This window comes from Anas platyrhynchos, chromosome 12 (assembly GCF_047663525.1).
Source record: "Anas platyrhynchos isolate ZD024472 breed Pekin duck chromosome 12, IASCAAS_PekinDuck_T2T, whole genome shotgun sequence".
Classification (NCBI taxonomy): domain Eukaryota; kingdom Metazoa; phylum Chordata; class Aves; order Anseriformes; family Anatidae; genus Anas; species Anas platyrhynchos.
The window spans coordinates 19,721,067-19,742,420 of record NC_092598.1 but is presented as its reverse complement, the minus strand read 5'-3'; the positions used below and the strand labels follow the sequence as shown (position 1 = coordinate 19,742,420).

At 46.0% G+C, this 21,354-nt stretch overlaps 1 protein-coding gene across 1 annotated transcript; it reads right to left on the bottom strand.

The window, feature by feature from the left end:
- Positions 1 to 2,456: 2,456 nt before the first annotated feature.
- VSTM2B (V-set and transmembrane domain containing 2B) lies at positions 2,457 to 21,100 on the bottom strand. Its single transcript, XM_027466984.3, has 5 exons — positions 20,853 to 21,100; positions 20,350 to 20,534; positions 19,195 to 19,224; positions 18,586 to 18,994; positions 2,457 to 3,168 (listed from the first exon to the last, which is right to left on the bottom strand). The coding sequence occupies exons 1-5, from the start codon at positions 20,923 to 20,925 to the stop codon at positions 3,080 to 3,082; spliced, it is 786 nt and encodes a 261-aa protein (XP_027322785.1). The 5' UTR covers positions 20,926 to 21,100; the 3' UTR covers positions 2,457 to 3,079.
- Positions 21,101 to 21,354: the final 254 nt, after the last annotated feature.

Sequence of the window (21,354 nt, the reverse complement as noted above, 5' to 3'; positions counted from 1 at the left end):
CCCTTTGCAAATATAATCAGCAGAAGTGAGGCAGTTGCCCTTTTCAGAAGAAAGAGCACTCTCAAAGGACAGATGTTTTAGCAAAAGTCCTTAACGCACTCACAAGCAGTAAGGCAACAATTTTTTATTTTTTTTTTTCCATCAGAATGTTTCTCATTCCTTTGAGTGCTTTTCACAGACCAAATACAGTACCAAAATCTGCAGCCTCCTCTTTTATCCAGTTATTTCCCCTGCACTACACAAATACTGGGCCAAACACAGGCTGGGTGCTGTGGGATAAAGCTGGCCCAAATGTGGAAACCAAAACCCAAAAATCAGGAGGACCCGTTCTGTGTGGTTTTGAAGGTAAAAATAAAGTGAAGGTAGAGGTTAGTTTTGCGATCTGCTCCTTTGTTGAAGTTATCCTGTGTGCTGGGAATGAGTTATCTCTGCATGTGTGCAGTTCTTCACTGGAAGGAAAAGCAGCCTCTTGCTCTCATTAGGAGAGGTCTTTCATCAGATGCTCAGGTTATTGTTTAGTAGTTCTGACATTTTATGGAGAATTAGAATATAGGAATTGTTATTCCGATAGTAGCACACAAATGTGATCTCAAAAAATCCAAAAATTATCCTTAGTTGCAGATTTAGTACTTTTTCACCTTTAATGCGATGAAAATCAAAAAGACCTTGGTAACTCTCCTCCTTTTATTGCACACGAAACTTCCAGGTGCTGCCCCATACCTATGCAGGTAACAGCCTACAATATGAGGGGAAGGACAAACACAAGATGATGCATTTCCTCCTGTATTTTCTGCAAACTATGCAGCATGCAATTCAAGACATAATGTACTCTGTAAGTGATGAAACGAAAGTACCAGAGCAAAGCAGATGATTTATTTACTAACGGACCATGCTGAGGTACAGCTGAAGCTGAATAAAAACATCACTATTCCTAGACAGGCTCTGCTGCTTCAAGCTTCAGCTATTTATTCAGATAAATTTAGACATATTTGTTTCTTCCTCTTGTGGGAAAACGTGTTTGAGCTCTCTCCCTTGGAAGTCACTGCAAAATACTTACTGCCCTTGAGAAGAAACAGCAGTGGTGATGAGCCCACCAGGACGCACAGTTCAAACCCAGGCAGGTTTCCTATTGCTTATGATTAGTCAAAAGATCGGCTCTCCTGTGCCATCATGGGCTCCACACGTACCTCTGCATTCAGTAGTCATCCTTAAACAAGTTTCCAGACATAAATTAAATGCCAGGATGAATGTAGGCAGGGACAGACACACAGATCTTTTTTTTCCACCTGTCTTTTCTGTTCACATTACAAAAGACTCGCCTCCCCCTGTACTTACAAAAACAAGGGCAGCACTCCTAAGTGTCTCAGACTGATGCACTTCCAGGCTTGCAACAGCCATCTCCCCCAGGTCCTTCTGAAGAGCAGTTCTACTTTTTGTGAGATGATTATGGATTATTTCCCAATCCGAATGATACAACAGGCATTAACAGGATGAACATTATTATAAAAATTTTTTATCACCTTTGGATCCCCATGGTGAGTTTGCCCCAGTGCAAGAAGACTTCCTATTATGACAGTGCAGTAATATACATGGAACACAGACGTGTTTTGCTCTCACACCTAGGGAGATGTAGGCAGTACAAATCCCTTGCTATGACTGCCAGTACTAGAAAAAGCCAATTCTGACCATCTGAGAAACTGAAAACCCTTTCCTACCCTCCTTCTAGAAGAGGACTCAGGTACGAGGTTAGGCAAGCTGCTTTTGCTCCATAGCTTCTGCAGACAGAGTCCTGCTGGTGCTGTAGCTGTACCACTTCCACAATTAAGGTCCTTTCTAAAACGCTACGTAAATGACAGGATAAGAACCACAGTCAGACAGAGGCAATTTCAAAGTGCTTCACTAAATTCAGGTAAAGAAAGTTGTGTTTCTTTGCCAAGTCATCCTGTTACCTCATTAAAAAAATATCAAAAAACAACACGCATTTTTGAAGAGACACAGTAACAGAACCTCTGTAGAGAAGCCCTTTGCTTTATTAGAGGAAAGCTCACTTGCTAAAAAACAAGTGACAATTATGTAACTTTAAAAATATGAATATATTTTAAATACTGGAACCAAGTCAGAATAATGCAATGTTCTAGGATAATGCATATTTTTTCAAAGAGGCTTGAAGAAAAGCTTACCTTGGAAGCTTCACGCTGTTACACCAACCAGCTCCTGCATTCACTGCCCAGAGATAACTGGTACCAGCACAGGAACACGTAGCTATGCTCTGCGACCAGCTGTCAACACATTCCGGTAAGGGGTTTGGTGATACATGGTTATGTGTGTTACATAACCGATTTCAATTTTAGTTTGCCCGTGAAACATCATTTTTTTCAATTTTCTGTCCTGTGATGAGTTAGGGAATCCTCGGAGAGCTTCAAGACACAGAGAAAGTCACACACATCTGTAAAAACTTTATTTCAAAATCTTTTTATTCAACTGTTATTCAGCAATATACAATACAGTTTTTATAAACAAATGTCTTACCTTGTTTCCAATCTTCATTTAAAAATAAATATTATTGACAGTGAATATTAATTATGGTAAGATGTACCTTTTTAATTAAAATGTCTCCAAAAGAAATAATTTAATTAAAAAAAAAAAGGGAAATCCAAAAAAAAAAACCAAAACTAAACACAATCTACTAAAAATATTTCCTTTCTTAGGAAGGGTTTTGACCCAACATCTTTACATATTGTCATAAAGATAACTGCTCAACAGTTCGTGCAAAATGAAGAGTCAGAGGAAAGGTTCAGAAAAGAAAAAATATTACATTAAAATAGAGAAATCATAGGTGCCATGCACAGAGCAGGGCTTTATACCATAGAGTCTGGAAACTAGATGCAATATTTTATGTGGTTTACTTTCTGTGATATCCCCAAAAATACGTTTTTCCCCCCATGTAGAATTTATCATGCTTCTTTCAGTCTCTTTCTGTCCATCCTTAAAACTGTAGGTATTGTTTTGCCAGGGATTTGTCCTGTTTTTAAATAGGTTCCTTTTTGTTTGGCTGAGGAGTAGTGGAGGAAGTAGTCCATCAGTGGTTTACTAATAAATGTACAAGCTTATGCAGTATTAACAGGAACACATATAGGAGTGGGTCCGTAGCATAAATAGGTCCTGTACCTAGAAAAGAAAGAAAAGGGAGAGGAAGAGGTGGTTTTTTTTTTCCTCCTCTGTTCCAATATAGAAGATTAAACGCAGAAGAGAAATACAGGAAGATTTATTTTTATCACATCAGAGCCAGGGGTCAGAAGCTTAATTTTAATAGTAAAACAGCATCCTCAAGCTATCCAACTCAGATAGCTTTCACTTCCCCCTCCCAAGTCTAACTCCACTTAGGTCATCTCATTATGGATCACTAATGGTATGCCTAAACTTGGCTGCAGCCAAGTCACCAGCAATCGAGATTTCTATAAATACAACTTAATCTGGTATAGAGTTTCTTGAGAAATGACAGGTATCAGCCACCCATCTTTTAAAGGGAACTGACAAATGCCGTGGCTGTACTCCTTGATTAACGGGACATGAACCCATTTCATTTGGAATGGGAACAGCAGGACCTTGACATCTTCTTTACCTTTTATAGGAAAGAGCAGGATTTTAAATTAAAAGTGTGCACAGGAGCTATAGAAAAACAGAGGTGGTACGTGAAACATCTGTTACAGTCATCTCACCGGAACGGCAAGATTGCTCCCGTCCGTGCCCCACAGCTGCTTAAAGTAAGGTACTTGCTCATATATATATATTTTTTTAATTTTAAATTATTATTGTTAGCTGTGGCAGAATGAGAGGTATTTACTGTGTGCCATGGCCTACTCCCTCTCCCTTGTGCAGGCCACGGGGTTGAGGTGCACAGCTCTGAGGCACTGTGAGGCACCAGGGCTGCCTGATCTCTAACATAGGTCCCCAAGGGGCAAGAACAGCCTCTTCCCATGGAGAAGTTCTGCCATCCTGGCACGGCAGTGCAGCAGGACCAGAGGTCACCACCTTTCACTCCCAAACCCTGCTGAGCCCACACCAAAGAGCCCAGGTTGGCCCACAGAAGCAGTCACTTGGGCCCCAAGTGCCAACCAGCAACACCTTTCCAAACCTGCAACAGGCACTAGCACGCTCGTCGTCACCGACACTGTAACATGACAACAGGCAGGGCTGCACACCTGTGACTGATGTGGCCTCGGGACATTTCCACCAGTGAGTGTGAAAGCAGGAGCCCGACCAGAGCCTCAGCTGCAGCTGTCATGCACAGAGGCAGCTGGGCAGAGCTCCATCAGTGCTGCCAGCAGAAGTGATCAACACCCAATGTACTGACAGTACCCAGAACCACTGTCAGAACCACTTCTCAAAGCGTTAAAGTTAAAAAAAAAATAATAAAAAGTGTTCAGTATCCTTGAAAAAGGAATGAGGCCACTTCTATTTAGGAAATTCACTTCAGGCACCCTAATGCAAATACTTTTGTCTTGGTCTCCAGGAGATGCAAGTCTCTCAGCTGTGCCATGATCAAAGGAAATACCTCAAAAAGTTCCTGAGTACACCATTGCTCTGGGGCTCCCTGTTCAGGCTCATAATCTATATATGCCTCACCTGCAAAGCTAGAGTATTATTATCCAATATCAAAAAACAGTTCATGGTAATGTTGTGCACAACTGAGAAACTCAAGAAATGTCCCCATAGTGCACTATCTCATAGACGCCTAGACTATGTGGAGATTATTTAGTTATTAAGGTTTTAATTAAATCCTTGCATGCAGACACACGTGGCAAAGGGCTGCCCACTTAGCAACAGCAGGTTATTAAAAAGAAAAATTCTGTGTTCATCTTAAAGCTGAAAACCATTAACAAACACAATCAAACTCAGGTCATTAAAGCAGCAATAGGTTATTTTTTTTTTTTTTTTTCAAAAAAGACAAAGAGCAGCATACCAGAAAGAGTACAACAGCTACAAAAACTCACAGTCCTGGGCAGCACAAGGGACAGGCTGTCACCAGCCCCAAAACTTCCTTGCTGCTCAGAGGCAGCAATGCTGGGGCTCACAAACTCGGATTTGCCTTCATCGCCCCAGGATCTAGTCCCAAGCCCCACAGAGCTGAGAGCAAAGAGGCTGCACCCCCAGAGACCCATGGGCAGGGTAAGCAGGTCCCCTGCTGCACTGAGAGTGAAGGCAGAAGACCCTTGCAGTACTCTGACCACTGCTGCAGTGACTGAGGCTGCCACGAACGGGTGTGAGCTTTCCCAACGCTTCTCACATCTCCCCTTTCTGTAAACAAAATGTCTGTTGAAGAGCAGAAGCTGAGAAATGAGTAACAAACCTCTTTGGAAATCTCTGGGCTCTTCAGAAACATCAGGAGTCTTTGCAATATTTTATTTTTTAAATACCTCTTCATGTATGCCACACTGAAATGCTTCATCTCAGGCTTCCGACCTGCCACAGGCTGCACGCAGCTCAAGGGCTTTGGCAGGCAGAACGTCTGTCTCAGAAGCACATGGAGAGCAGAGCACCCAGCTGAAGTGTGGTGGTGCCCACCTAACCTCATGGACCCAGCTGACCCTTGCACACCACCTCTGTGCAATTCCCTTTGCTTCAGGATGTCACCCTATTGCCAGCACAGAACACCAGACCCAACAAACTGGCCGTCTACTATCACATTCCCAAGGCAAAGAACTGTCCTGATGCCACTGACTGCAGCCTGGTGTTTCGCATGGCGTGTGGGCCTGTCAGCACAGTCTTCTGAGAGGGCTCTAAGCTCTCAGGATTGAGCCAGATCCAAGGACACTCAGCCTCACCGGCCATATCCGCTAGCACAAGCACAGTTCAGATCATTGGTTCCCTGCTGCACGTGGATATCACGGAATCACAGAATTGTCTAGATTGGAAGAGACCTCCAAGATCACCTAGTCCATCCTCTGACCTAACACTAACAGTCCCCACTAAACCATGTCACTAAGCTCTACATCTAAACGTCTTTTAAAGACCTCCAGGGATGGTGACTCCACCACTTCCTGGGCAGCCCGTTCCAATGCCTCACAATCCTCTCGGTAAAGTTCTTCCTAACATCCAACCTAAACCTCCCCGGTGCAACTTTAGCCCATTCCCCCTCGTCCTGTCACCAGGCATGTGGGAGAATAGACCAACCTTCACCTCGCTACAGCCTCCTTTAAGGTACCTATGACCTCCTTTAATGTACCTATAGCCTCCTTTAAGGTACCTATATGGCTCCAAACAGCATGCATTTGTTTATAGGTACATGAATGAGGCTACCATTTAGTTTCATTCTTTTTCCTCAAAAATACACATCTGATTTACAAATATTCTACAATTTTAGCAAGGATAAAACCCTAAAATTTACCTACAGCACAGAGAGAAAATGGTTTGCTGACTGGAAAGGCTGAAGAACCCCCATCTGCTGTCTTTAAGCCTGACACGCTACATGATATCTGAAGACAAACTGCTTATTCACAAACTGCAGTCACTGACACAACAGACCCATACTTGCAGTCACCACATCCTCATTTCCAAGCTGTCAGATGGCTTTTCTCGCTTCTGGGACGTGGCACAGCTGCAAGAATGCCAGCCCAGGTTGGTCCCCATGTGCCACCCTGCTGTGCCCAGGGACCGCAAGCAGCCAAGGCTCCTGGCAGCTGCACACAACTCGCAGGTGCTGAATTTCTTCCACTTCCACACCTGCCCACCACTGCAGCGAAGATCTGGCCTTGGCTATTTGTTATGCCCAATCCTAAATGTCACAAGGACCTATTTTTCCATGCCAAAGCTCAACTTGCTCTTTCAATCACAAATCCAGTTGGAGGAAATGTTGCACTTCTGTAAGGGGGGAATTCCCCTGGAAACACTGTAAGGAACTGGACCCGGAGCAATGAGCTCTTGCAGCTCGAGTGCTCTTACCACCACCATGCTGAAGGGCTGCAAGAACACCAGGTTAGGATTGCCTGTATTTTGGATGGAAAGCAGTATTAGTCACATCACTGTGTGTCTGCTGCCCAAAATCATTCTGACTCTAACTTTATGTACCAGTTCAGTTTAGATCTCGATCCAGGACTGTGAATTAATGCAATCTATTTTTTTAATTTTCTCTTTGCAAAAATTGCTGTTATTTTTAACTTACATTCTCCATCTTCTGAATGTGGCAGCAGAATTCAGTTCAAAGTCTGCTAAAGTCTCTTAGTAGTTAAATAAATGTAAAATGTATTTTTAAAAATTATTTTAAAGCAGTTATTCTTACTGAACACCAAATACAAGTTTCTTCTTTTTTTCCCCATACCAATTTGGTATGCTCTAATACATTCAGGCAGTAGAAGCAGATGCACACAACAGTACAATTCTCTTCCCTCTTAACAAAAGCCGAGGGTAAACAATGTCTATTAATTTCTCCCTGCTTAGTTAACCTGAACCATTTTCATTATAGCTAGTACTGTTTATAAACATGCTGGACTTAAGTTACCTGAATTCTGCTTTTTCTGCAATAGTTTAAAACTTGTCATTGCTACATTTGCAGATGAAAATAAATAGAATGTGGTCTTGATCACCAGGGTCTGGACCTGAGATCTGACCCAGATTTGAGAACAGAGCGCTACTATCCAGAGACTTTAAATCAGGAATACACAGTTACTTGGAAAGTACAAGCACTTAAAAAGAAATTATTTCGTTTATGTTCTGAATATTCATTTGATTTTTTTTTCTGTTAGCTTACTCACCACTACACAGATTTACATTTTTGTTGTTAAATTATTTATATGCACATGGCTTAAAGTGAGAGTCTAGCACTAAGTAGAACAATAACAAATTGTTCTGTTCGTGTATGGTGAATTGCTCTTTGGCATCACTCATCCTTCTTCTGGATTTACAACATAATAATGTTTTACTGTAGTTTTCTATTTAATAATTTGTTTTGTGCGAGCATTCATCAAACTTGGACTTAAAGCAGTTCATCCAATTGAAAACAACCATTAATTAACCAACTGACTTGTGACACATGTTAAAAATGGGATGATTATTCTACCAGCTATATTTAACCAATGGCCAAAACACAGTTTCCAGCCATTTCCTATTCTTCTTCCTAGAAGGAATATGAACAGTCACTTGGTGTTCCTCTCTGTGATGGTAGCAAGATGCTGGGACAGTTGTAGTAAAAAGCCAAAAGATCCCAATAGTTTATTTTCCTTGAACAACGATGTAATGCCTAAAATTTGACTATGTCTTTCAGATGGAACTGAGACCCCCACCTGGCAGCATCACTAACCCATTTCTCTGTACTGGCTTTTATGCAGTGACACTGTGAGCCTCAGCCTATTTCCTTACAGACTAATGTTCAATAAAAACTCTCAAACCTGGCATTTCATTAAGAGGTCAGCGACCAAACTGACCATACAGATTGATTTATTCTCTCAGTCCAGAAACTTTAGACTGTGCGAGAGATATTCTTGGAGAAACTACTCCTACTATTGTATCTCGGGAAAAAATAAGGTTTTGTATGGGTTATTGGTCACGGATCATTACAGGCAAATTACCTCTTATATAAAACAAATTCTCTCACTGACATAAATTTGGAGCACTTCACCAAACTTCAGATCTAAGAGCTTCTTAGAAGTTTTTAATTAAAAAGACACCATTACTAAAGTCACTATACACTTACTGAACTGCAGAGATAATAGCTACACCACATCAGAATTACTCCACAGTTTGAAACTGCATCTTGCAAGCTGCATATGGCCTTCTGCTCTGAGATACCTGCAGCACAACTCATGCTACGTTTTTTGTGTTTTTTAACGCACACTGCGGAACTTGCCTTCCTATTGCTCACCAAGGGCTGCTCCTCCAATGCATGCAGAAGTGCATCCAGAGCCCGTGCTAACTTCAGCACATGCTCCCAGACAAACTCTAGGCACCTCCTGATGCTGCTAATTCTGGCAGTGGTGACCTCCTGAATATTTATAGGCAACTGCATGAGATGGGATGTGCTCACCACTGAACCTGCTTAGAGGGCATAATGATAAAATTAGTTTCCTACCCCCTACACATTTTTGTTTATGATTGGCTGAATTTTGGAACAGCTTTCCATAACTCATCTTAAAAAAAACAAAAAACAAACAAACAAACAAAAACACTGCATAGACATAAATATGTGCTGACTTCCATGAAACGATGCAGGTAAATACTAGCGGTCCTGCTCTCCTCCTTCATCAAGACTTGTAGATCACCAGGGTGAGACTATTACTATAGCCTCAAAATCTTCAGAAAACAGAAACCAGTTTTACTAGCCAGAAGACACGAGTAGTATTGTACAATTTTGTCATTGTTTTAGATCTTTTCAGTTACACTTTTTGTTTGCCTTCCCTTTTAAGAAATCCAGTACAATGTTCAGGCCTCTACTTAGAAATTAATTGCCAAAATACCCTCTAGCAAGGGTAACTGAAAGCTAAGCCTAGCTTTGGAAAGCCAACAGGTTTTAATATTTCAAATAAGATTTGTATTTTCATTTGGAGTGTGCAGTCCTCCTGAAATGATCTGATGTTTGCCCATACCTGTATCTGTGTATGTGCTGGACCGAACTCCTGTGAATGAAGGTGGCAGTAACATACAACAGGCTGGATAATTCCACAGAGACTGCACAAAGGGCAGCACAACGCCCATTTCCAGTACAGGCAGAAAAATAAGCATCTTTCTTTAAGGAATAAATACAATTCTATGTAGCATCCTGGTTCTTAAATTTTGATTGTTCTTTATGTCACATCTGAAAAAGCCCATCTAGGACAGGACTTTGGTGCTTCAGTGGTAATCTACAGCACAGGTAGCAGGAAAGGCATGGAAATTACAGCATTTTGAGAGGCATGACAGCACTGCTAAGGAGACCAGGGGAATCTTGTTTCCTTGTGAAACAGCATCTCCCAGCTCCCTGAACACGTCTACTGACATGCTTAAGCCCTCTTGAATACCCTGAAGTCCCTGCTTTAACGCATTCTGTGAAAACTAGGTCACATACATCATACAGTTATGGACAGGTGAGAAAATAAAAAAAAAATCAGATTGTGAGGAGAGGAGTGTGTAGTCATGCAAGGAAATGATGCAGATAGAAAAGTTTGCTTCTGATACAAAGTGTAGCAGAGAGAAAGATTCCTTCTGCAGTTTTGATTTGCTGAAGTACTGCAGTGTTTTGCTGGAAATCAGTCTGCCTGAGCGCCCATGGGATAGGAGGGAGGCAGGAGCCGGTACAGGAGTTGGGCTTGTCTCTGTTAAGGCAGCTGTAATTATTGAAGTGGATTTCTGATCACATTAGAGCTCATTTCAACCAAACCTCATTAAGGCCACTAACAAACAGAAAGGGGGGTATAGTTACAGCAGTGGATTTGATTTGATGAATGTGTGGAAATGCATACCAAGCAGAGAGCAAGAAATACTTCTACCTTTATCAAAAGTTCTTACACTTTTCAGGTTGCCAGGAAAACACGACATTTCTCTTACAACAGTCTGGTAAAAACTCATCTCCCATTAAAGTTACAAGTAAGGACGTGGAACATGGGGAGCAGTCTTCCCTTCTGTGGCAGACAAAGACAGCCAGAGCAGTCAGTCTTACTGAAAGCCTCAATCCCATCATGAAACTGGCCTATTGAGCTAAGGTGGTGTCCCGAGCACTGATGGAGCAGCCGCTGAGCTGGCTCACGTGGAGCCAGCCAAATGAACCGCCCGACCACTCCTAGTACCTGCTCTTGGAGAAACTAAGGAAAAGCTTCAGGAAAACACCGGCACTGACTTATAATGAGCTCCAAAAGGAAACGCTGCTATGCACAGCATCAGAGTAGAAGAGCAACGTGTCCTGAATACTTAAGAAGTCTTCATTCCATATGGATTATGCAGCCTAAATATGGTATACTGGTCTGAATCTAAATAAGCCAGTCTCTACTGCAGCTGGTCTCTCGTTTGTAGCACCTTCCCATAAACATTTCTGCTTTGTTATCTGTGAGATGACCTCTGCTCGGCGGGAAGTAAAGACTCCACATACCTGATGGTAGAGACCAGAAACATGCAACTGTGAATTTATTTCACTCTGGAATTTTCTGCAACTCTATGATCTAAAACTAACTTAACAAAATCAAGCACCATTAATTTACTGTTTGACACTTGAATAATGAGAGATACACAATTTTTTGTAATATGATTTGGTGAAAAATGAATTTTGAGCTAAAATGTACAGAAAAATAAATAACTACATTAGTGGTAGTTTAGGTGGTAAATGAGCATCCAGCCCTGCACATCCTTCTTCAGTACTACTTTGTGAGCAATTCCACAGCATACTGATGTGCACAAATAGCAAAACCAACAGCTCGAGTAACTCACATCATGAGGGAGATTAAAAATGCTGGGATTAGGGTTTCAGCTACTGAGCTCTGAACTGAGCCTGGGCCATATTCTCAATTTTTTCATTATAAGCAGGAGAACTAAAAAGCCAAGTCACAAAAAACATGTAAGCTGGATAGCAATGTGGTCAGAGTTCCAGAAGTCAACACTTAAGAAAAAACTTGCAATAAAAATCACACTAGATGGAAACATCGATTTCACATTCTGCAGATGTGATACATGTTGTAAACATTTGCAACCCAGAAGTAAAGAACCAGACACATCAGTTCTCACTTCATTGTCTTTTAGAGTATTTTTGATCTGATTATGATTAGGAGCAAGCTGCCAGTGTAGCTGTGATTACTATTCCAATCAGAATTACTAAAGCTAAACTGATAGAAGTGCAGATTATCTAAGTTTTTGTGTTTTTTTTTTTCCTCCAAAAAATAACCTCATCTTATCCATACTTAAAGAAAAGAGCTAAGTACATTAGCAGAAAACATGATGATACAAGGAAAAATGCTGGATTGAGAGTACCTGAAAAAAGCAGAGCCTGTAATTTGTTTCAGGAAGGGATCACCTTTTTGCTATAAACGAACATGGACATGTTGTGTACAACCCACAAAGACCCTCCAAACCTTTCCACTGACTGCTGCTTTCTACATCTTAGCTGAATGAAGACATTGCTGTGCCCTAGACCTAAGGGAGGCAAACCTTTACAGCCTAAGGCAGCAGAGGGTTACCTGGAATAACTGTGGACACAGAATATTCCTCAGTGCCCTCCTGTATGTAAAATCTACAGGTCCTCAGCATAAGAGGGATTCAAATTAGAAGTTGCTCTTAAAATGCACACAGTAGTACAAATAAGGGGTGAATTTTACACGTGACCAGCAGCCAATAACACAACAGACACAGATCAGGATGGCTATCAGAGGAATTACTGACTGTGCTCTGCCTTGTGTCGAAGCTAGCTGCTGCTCCTAGCAAGCACCAGAAGGATGCTCTGTTTCCTAGCCACAGCTGTACAAACGCAGGGTAAGACCAGACACCCCAGCAGCTCTGGGCATCCTACGCAAGCTCCGCTAGCACAGTGCCGCTCTCCAGCCGGGGCACAGCGACCTGCCAGCTGCCCTCATGCTGACTTCTCCACAGAGCACAGTTGCTGCTCTGCCAAACTGCCACTTTCCAGCTAATAAAATTGCCTCCCAACTGATAACAGCCTAGCAGTATAAAATAGTTGGTTGTTAACTGCCGCTGTGACAAATAATACCATTCCACTGACAACCCCATTTTTTCCAATGCAAACCTATTTGAACTGTTTATTATTGACTTATGGCATTGCTCTGCCATTATCTAATTTAAAAAAAAAATAATACACGTAATAAACAGCCATAGCAAACCTGCCAGCATTCTCACTGCTTTAGCAATGCTAAGTCAAAACCCTGAAGAAACCCCTCTTATTACCAGTACGGCCTTGTCAGGTGGAAGCACCGTCTTCACAGGATTGCCCTGAGGTTCATTCCCTGGCAGCTCCTGCTTTATGTTTGCTTTTCAACTACAGACCACTATGATCCTTCTCAAAACCAGTCCCACTGTGATTGCCTCGATGTTCCTCAGTGCTATGACTGCTAGGCATGCCACTTAAAATATATGGAAATCATATAATCCACAACACAGTTCAAGTGTTAGATCATACATCAGTAAAGCTCCATCAGAGGTGGTGAAGACGTAACAATTCTCTGCCTCCCTTGCATATTATACAGACTGTTAGCTTGTACTTCAAACTCAGGCTCCATTTTGCAACCTATCAGAAAACTGTACCCCCAAAAAAAGCCCACCAACCATGGTACATGTATATTCTTGTCCTACATGTTGTCCGTTCATGCAAAAAGACACATGGTTGCACTCAGCCTTCGTCACACAAATTTCTATTACTCACTCACAAATGAGAAATATCATACCAAAGTCTAAAACAATTTTATAAACAGCTACTACGTCAATTACAGCAACTTGCAACACTCCTTTGGTTGCTTCAGTTTGTTTGTTTTTAGTATTCTCTCATCTGTAACTGGAGGATATTAAAGAAGTTCAACTAATAATCAAATTTCTTCAAGGACACTACACAGGCTTTCATAGAATAGGTTGGTACAGTTTTGTCTGTCTTGTCCTCCAAGAAACAAGCTAGAATCACTCAAAGGAGGTTACTCAAACTGCATTTCTGCAGTACAGAAACACCCTAGCACAGCTTGTTTCTGCCCTAGGTATTGAGGTGACACACTACTGCAGTTCGTGCTTTTGTCCAGTTCAAGAATTAATCCATATTTACACACATACAAAAGAAGATATTTGACCTCACTTGTCCCCAAAGGAGTCTAATTTGCCTTGATATCGAAGTGCTAGTGATGTGTATTTAATGAGAATTCTTTTTGTGTGTTTATTATCCAGTGACATTTAGGAGGTCAGCCTGATAATTCAGTTCTGGCCTCTGTGTTTTGCTACTTTATTTAATGTAAAGGAAAATGTGATGCGACCCAGGTTGCATTTAACTACAAACAGCTATGGTATGGGAGCTTGTGTATGGTCTCATAATAAGTATGGGGGGAGTGAAGGAGATCCAGACATTACAGAGATGGGAGCCTAAGCTGTACAACAAAATAGAGACTTCCCTTTCTTGCTATTTTGTGAAAAGCTCATCTATCAAAGACAAATGAGATGTACTGGCTCTTGCTCAGACTGGCATGCACAGTCACTCAAATTCTGACAGAGCCAGAAGAGCCCTCGACCCAAACTCTCACTGAGAAATTAATCCAAACTCAACCACAGCCTCCAACAAGCCACAGTTCACCATAATCAAGAAACTGCGTTCCCATCTCTAAAACTCAAAACAAAAACAAAACCAACCAAAAAATAAAAGCCACCACCAGCAGCAAAGCTGCTTCCCAGTCCCCAGTGGAGGTGTGATGCTCCCAGCATGGTCTCCTGCCTCAAGGTGGACTGCCACAGCTCGACTTTGTGCATGCACTGTTCTTCCAAGCATCACTGGGAGTTGCTCATGCACAGGGACTGCAGAACTGGGACCTGGTGCTTTATCATCTCAGGCCATACAGCCCACAAGCAAACTTCCTTCTGCATCAGACATAAAAGGGGCTTCGGGAAGGAGGATAGGCATGAAGTGAAGACTTCTGTTCCTTGCTGTGAACACTTCATCTCTGCATAACACATGAGTTTCTCTGTCTTTCCTAGAGCACTCTAAGCATAATGAAGCACAGTTTCTTGTTTCACACTCCCGTCTTTGTTTATTTTATTTAAAGCTCTCACTTCAGAGCTTTGTGGCTAGAGATCAAACAAATAAAAGGGAATTTGGAAGCTGCAATGTCTGATCTCAATTCTGCTCAGAAGTTAAACTAAAAATTGCCCCAAAGCAAATAGACAGGCACTCATTTTGGAGACCATTTGGTAGCACGTAATACAGCTAATCTGCCTCCCCGAAGGTCAGTGCAAAGATCCTGGTTATTACCTCTGCTATCAGATGACAAGGTTAGGCTCATGACTAAGGCACTAAACTCGGATTTAGGAGATTTGGAATTAACGTTCTGTGTTTAGTTTCACAACCACCACGCACTTGACAAACTCGCTCATTGTTCTTCCTGCCATGCGTCCATCCTCTCCTTCATTTGGACTAAGAACTTCCTGGGACAGGAAGTCCCTCTCCTATTCCTCCCATTTACCCTGTAAAAACCAAGAACACTAGCACTATATGCGGTCCTTTGCTTGCTCACCCTGTTTTTATTCCTACAGTAAAGATTCAATTTGCACACAATTACTGAATTTGAAAGCTAAGCACTTCTTTAGAGCCACGTGGAGAACTCTAACAGTATTAAGAACAACGACTTTACCAGCAGACCTTTACCTCCTTGCAGTCTAAATAAGGTATTTTCAGTTTCTACTTTAGTCTACCTTAATGACAGATGAGCTGTAATGTTTTTGTATCTCATGAGATCACAGCACTGAGTTTTCAGACTGTAGTTTAAACATTACCGATAGTGTCCTATTTGAGCAGCTAACACTTCTGGCACACTGGGCAGTTTGTCTGTCACATCAGATCTATTCCCTTACACACTGTGATGCTGATCACAACTTTTTACCAAATATGATTTCAGATTACTTTTCCCAAACTATGGATTTTCCATTTATGACCTGGATTGTCAGATGGGACTCGGTGTTCTTTAAAGCATCTCAATGACAGACACAGTTATTCTAATAAATTCATGTTTCAGTTCAACAAGAAGATGTAAAGAATCACATTTTTCCACAGTCCATGCATGACTGGGACTCCAGCTGAAGTCAACAAGAACCCTGCAGGCACATCTGAAAGCAGCATTTGATCTATAATCGCATTTACTGAAATACAGCACATACAGACCCTATCTTGCTACACTGAGCATATTGAACTATTGCAATGAAAATAGGATTAGATCACAATTAATCAAGGAAATACTAGCTAGTGCCATGCCATCAGCTTTTAGGCAGAGCTCTCCAGTGTATTATTACATGAGGGTGTTTCTTAATCACTGACAGCAAACGCATTGTTTGAGCCCATTTCTACTTTTACACAGAGGAAATACCCCCCTGTACAATGAAGACTTACAAATGCTAAATATGTTTGAGAGTAATTGTATGAAATGATTCAATTGTTGCACACAGATTTGGTGCAAGTACTTATCCGCATCTGTGCTCCTGTGCTCAAAATATGCTAATGAGGTATACATACCATGCCACTATGCATGTCTGTAAGCCATACACCAACACAGGACCAGGTCCTGCAGTCTCATACACCATATGTGAGCAAACACCTGGTTTGATCTTATGGTCCTACTCTGTGGAAAGCCAGCTGCTACACTGCCTTGATGGGGAGGACTTGAAAGAGGGCTTCCAGTTAACAGAAAAAAAAAAAAGAAAAAAAAACAGTCAAAATATTTCCTATAAAGAGACAGAATTCTTTATGGAGAAAATTAACTACCACTTAGAACAGCTCTAAAGAACTCCACTTCACCATACAAATGGGTACTCTGAAGCATGATGATGCCGCTTTTTTTAAGACATTTTGAAGAAAGTTTAGTACTTATCCCATCAGAGTGACAGCGCTGGAGATCCAAGTCTTCTGTTTCCTCACAAAAGCAGGCAAAACCCTTGTGGTTCCTCATCACACCAACTTCCACACTGGCATTTTATCCATTAGTACATATTTATTCTGGATAGGTAGAAACACTTCTCATCTAGGGTAGATAAATCCATTTCTTGTCTCCATACCAAGCCATCTCTCTCTGCTTCAAACTAAGTGCCCAGCCCAGCCTGTCTAAACACAACGGGGATGGGGGCAGCAAGCAGCAATCCGCTTACCAAAGCGACCAGGGAGACATCCACTGGTAGTAAGGCTCAGAGAGCTCTGGACCAGAAGGCACCCGAACTGGAGATTGGAGTGTCAAGCCTTCCAGTTGTCAATCTCCTGAGCCATGCTGGGGTTGATGCTTTATTTGCAAGTACTTAGAGGCAGCTGCCACAAACACAGAAATTACAGGAAGCCAAAGCAGAAGCCTGTCATTTGGGTTTCTTGATTCAGTGCAAAAAGATGTTATTTTCACAGAGGACCGTAGCAAAAATACAAAAGGAGTTGCCTCCCTTGTACAGAGACAATGGCAGTTGCTGGTTTATAGCTTACTAAATTAAATAACATCAACAAGAGTCGTGTGCTCCCTACGCCACCCTCAGTGCTGTCCCTGAAGGGAAGCCGCCACAGCGTGGCAGTGTTGGCAGCTGCCAGCGAGCACTAAGAGGTGTCACAGCAGGAGGCTTTGTTTTAGCCATGCTGCAGCCCTCTTTGCATCACTCTCCATCTGGAGATCCCCACAAAACACCCTCCTGAATTTCACCACCTTTTTCAGTGATTATTGTCACTTCATTATCTCCAGTGCTGGCCACAATGCTTGTATTTTATTTTCAATATGTAATAAAGCCTAGAAATGATGCAGCCGTACCACATCCCCAAAGCACAGACATGTAAAAAAACAGGACAGACAGCAGTTTAGATGCTCTGGGCAGGGGTCCTGCCCTAACAGACATATGTGACACGCTGTCCTGGCGGCACACGCTCACATCCATCTGTTGAGATGGAGCTGAGCCCAGAGCTTCCATCAGCCCGTTTTTAGTTTGTATGCACCATGTAAGCTCTGGGTGCAGCAGGCAGGGTGCACGGTACTGCAAATCCTAAATGAAACTTCTGTCATTCGCATGGAAAACACTGCAAGAATACTCACTATCGGAGAGACGAACGAAGAAACACAAAAACAGTCACCAGCCCTGGGCTCTGAGGGAGACAGCTGGTCTTTCCAATAGGAAAGAACAGATGTATTGTGGCGTTGGGTTCATTTGTTGTGGTCACTGAATTCAGCAAAAGCAACCAGAACTTTTTAATGTGCCCCAGGCACCCGTAACTACACCTCCGGAATTATCACTCTGCCTTGCACTAGTTACCAGTGAATACGTAACTTACAGTCTTAACAGACAGTAAAACTTAATTTTCACATAAACTTCTACCTGAGAAACAAACCAAATTCTTCACAAACAACAAAGGGTCATAACCAGAGAAAACGCTGCACCTCTAAAGCACCAGCAGGTCACAGCAGACCACGAGTGATAGTTTTCCTTTATTGTGAGCAAAAACCTGCAAACATTTGCTCCGTCTGTGAAGAGGTGCCAGGAAGAAGCGTGAATATTCCTGCCTGAGGATTATGAATTTGTGTCAGAAGAGACCAAGCAGCGAGGGGAGCTCGGGGCTTTCCCTGCACAGCCGGTGCCGTGTGCCCGCTGCCCATCTCGCACAGGGCGTTTGTTCGACGGGAGTGGCGACGAGCTCCGCCTCGGCAGCAGCAGCAGCAGGCTGCAGGCAGTACCTGTGCAGCGCAGCTTTCAGCCCGCATTCCTCGTCCCACGCCTTGCCGTCAGCAGCGTAAACGGAGCTTTCCAGCTCTGTCCCGCACCCCCAGCACGGCACCGTGGCACCGGGCCGCAGCCGGGCAGCAGCAGCGCGCTGCAGCCGCCCCGAAGCCTTTCCGGGCTGCGCCCCCCCCCGCGCCCCGCCCTCGGGGGCCGTTTCACGCCCGCTCCGCTCTCCCCCCCCCCGGCCCCGCCGCGCCCTACCTGACCCGTGCTGCTGCCGGAGGATGGCTGCCTGCCCGGGCGGCGGCGAGGCCGACGAGGAGGCCGTGGCGGCGGTGCTGGCGGCGGAGGGCCCCCCGTCGGCCGGGGGGGGCGGCGGGGGCGGCGGCGGGCGCTTGCCGGGCCCGGGCCCGGGCGGCGGCGTGGCCCTGGCGGCGGGGCCGTGTCGGCGCGGGGCCGCCCCGCTCTGGATGTGCGACACCGCCTCGGCCGCCTGCACGTCGGGGGGGGCGAAGCGGGCCAGGACGCGCAGCAGCGCCTGGGCCTTGTGCTCCTGCGTCTCGTCGGCGCTGTAGTCCGCCACGCGGCACTCGTAGACGCCCTCGTCCTGCCGCCGCACGCCCGACAGCCGCAGCCGGTGCGAGATGTCGTTGCCCTGGACGCGCACCGTCTGCAAGAGAGTGCCCCGACGCCGCTCAGCACCCGGCCCCTCGGGCTGGAGCCCCCCCGAGGGGTGCTCGAGGAGCCCGGTCAACCTCCCCCTGCCCCCCGCTCCGGCCGTGCGAGGAGCTCCCGGTGAAGGAGGAGGAGGGGGGGGGAACCCGACGTGCACGGGAGGGGTGCGCGCCCCCCCGCCCCGGCCGCACTTACGCTGATTTTCGTCGCGTCCTTGTTTGCCACCTGCGGGAACGGAAAGGACAAGGATGAGAGGCAGCTCCGGCAGCGCACCCCCGAGACGCCCCTCTGCCCACAGCCCGGGGGACGGCCCCGACAGCCCCCGAGGATCGCCCCTTGCAGCCGCGCCGCCCCCCGGCACCGAGCGGCGCCTCGGAGCCCCGGGATGCGCCTCCCTGGGAGCCGGCCGGCATCCCGCAGGCTCAGCCCGTCATCGTCTGTTGTGAACGCAACTCACGGCGTTTACAGGAGGTTAAAGAAGACGTTTAAATCCGAGCGATTAATTTCCCCTCCTGACAAGCGACTTACACTTTCCCCAGCCAGGCGGCACCGCATTAGCTCAGCGGTACGCTCTGCTCTGTGGCGCTATCCGAGCGCTGCAGAAAAACGAGCGGAGGGCTGAGGGCAGCTGGTGCGGGCGGCTGCTGTGGGGCTGGGGGGGCCGTGCCCCGTGCTACAGGGTCGGCACCCCAAATTGCCGCAGCGGGGCTGGGGGCTGCAGCACCACCTGGGGAAAGGCAGCTGAGTGCCGAGTGCCTCGCAGCAGAGCCTGCCCTCCAGCCAGACGGCTTGCTAGGGGAGAGAACACGCGAGATTGAACTCCGTGCATTTTAATTTCTTCACCCAACTGCGTGGAAGCATCTTGCCAAGCTCCAGGTACAGACACAGGTGCATATGAGAGCCCAAGAAACCGTGTGCGTTTGCATATTCAGACTGCGATGTATGTAACATCCGAAGGCAGAGAGGTGTTTCTCTCATGCCTTTATCTGCTCTATCAGGGTGCAGACAGAGGCTCTCCCACCTCTCATGGCGATTCCCAGCAGAGCTCACAGCAGCACTTTCTTTTCCTCGTTCCCATTTCATACTACAGCTACTTTTGACTGTCTCTCTCGAGTCTTCGTTGCTGATTTTGTGTCAGGACATTTAGCATTTTCTATTTACGATCCTTAAAGCACTATTTTTAATATTATTTTTTTCCTGGGGTGAAGCCCCCCGGCACATGCCCCGACCTCCCTGTCCCAGTGCTTCCACCTGCTTGCCAGTACCCACTGTCCTCTCTGGGACCGCAGGGTCCATCCTGACCACCCTGTGCACACACTGCACGGACACGTCTACACAGCACCGCGTTACCTTGCTCCTGCTGCCGGGGACGCTGATGGCTAATTCGTGTGCAAGTTCTCTGGCTGGTTCTTTAAGGTACCACCACTGGATTTCCAAGGAGTACGAGGTGGATCCGCTGGCTCGGAAAGCACAAGGCATCTCAATATCATCTCCCTCCCTAACAGTCACATCTTTGGGAACTTCGGTAAAGGTACCTGGGAGGGGAAGACAGAAGGACAAGGGCTGGTTAACGGGAGGTTCAAAGCCAACACCAGACTTCTTCGGCGAGTGGGAGCTGCGGAGCCCAGGGGCTGAGCGCTTTCGGGCGGCCCGGGCACCCTGCACCGTGACAAGCCGGTGCCGCGGCTCCAGCGGGCAGGAGAGGTTTGACGGGGGCCTGGACTCCCTTCCCACCCCCTCTCCCCTCCCGTCCTCCGGGGAAGCCCCCGGCCGGAGGCACTGCTGCCCGCCGCCCCCGCCGCCCTCCCGCCCCGGCTCCCCGCCGATGCCGGCCCCGGGAGCCCCCCACTCACCGGTCACGCCGAAGAGCAGGGGCGCGTTGACCATCAGGTAACAGAGGGTGCCGAGGAGCCCCCGCTTGCCCATCGCATCGAGGGGCCAGGCTCGGGGCGCAGCCGGGCACGCCTCAATCCATCGCACGCCGCGGCCCGGCTCCAGGCTCCCGGCTCCCCGACGAGCCTCCCGGGCAGCCTCCGCCCGGACGGGGGGGACCAGACGGAAAATCCGCGGCCGGCGACCGAGGCTCGCTCGGGGCTGGAGGCGGCGATCCTGGGAACCGAGCGGTCACACCTCGTCCCGTGCTCGGCGGCGAGAGGGGCTCAGCTGCCCTGCGCCGAAGAGGGGCTCCCGCTGCCCAGAAGCGAGGAGGCGGCGCCGGGCTCCCCTCCGAGCCCCATCACCGCGCCGCGGCCGCTCCTCCTCGGGGCTCCCGGCGCGCTCCGACCGGGCGGCGGGGCCCCGGCTCCTCTCCCGCACCCGGCCGGCCCCGGCTCTGCCCCCGCACGGCGGAGCCGC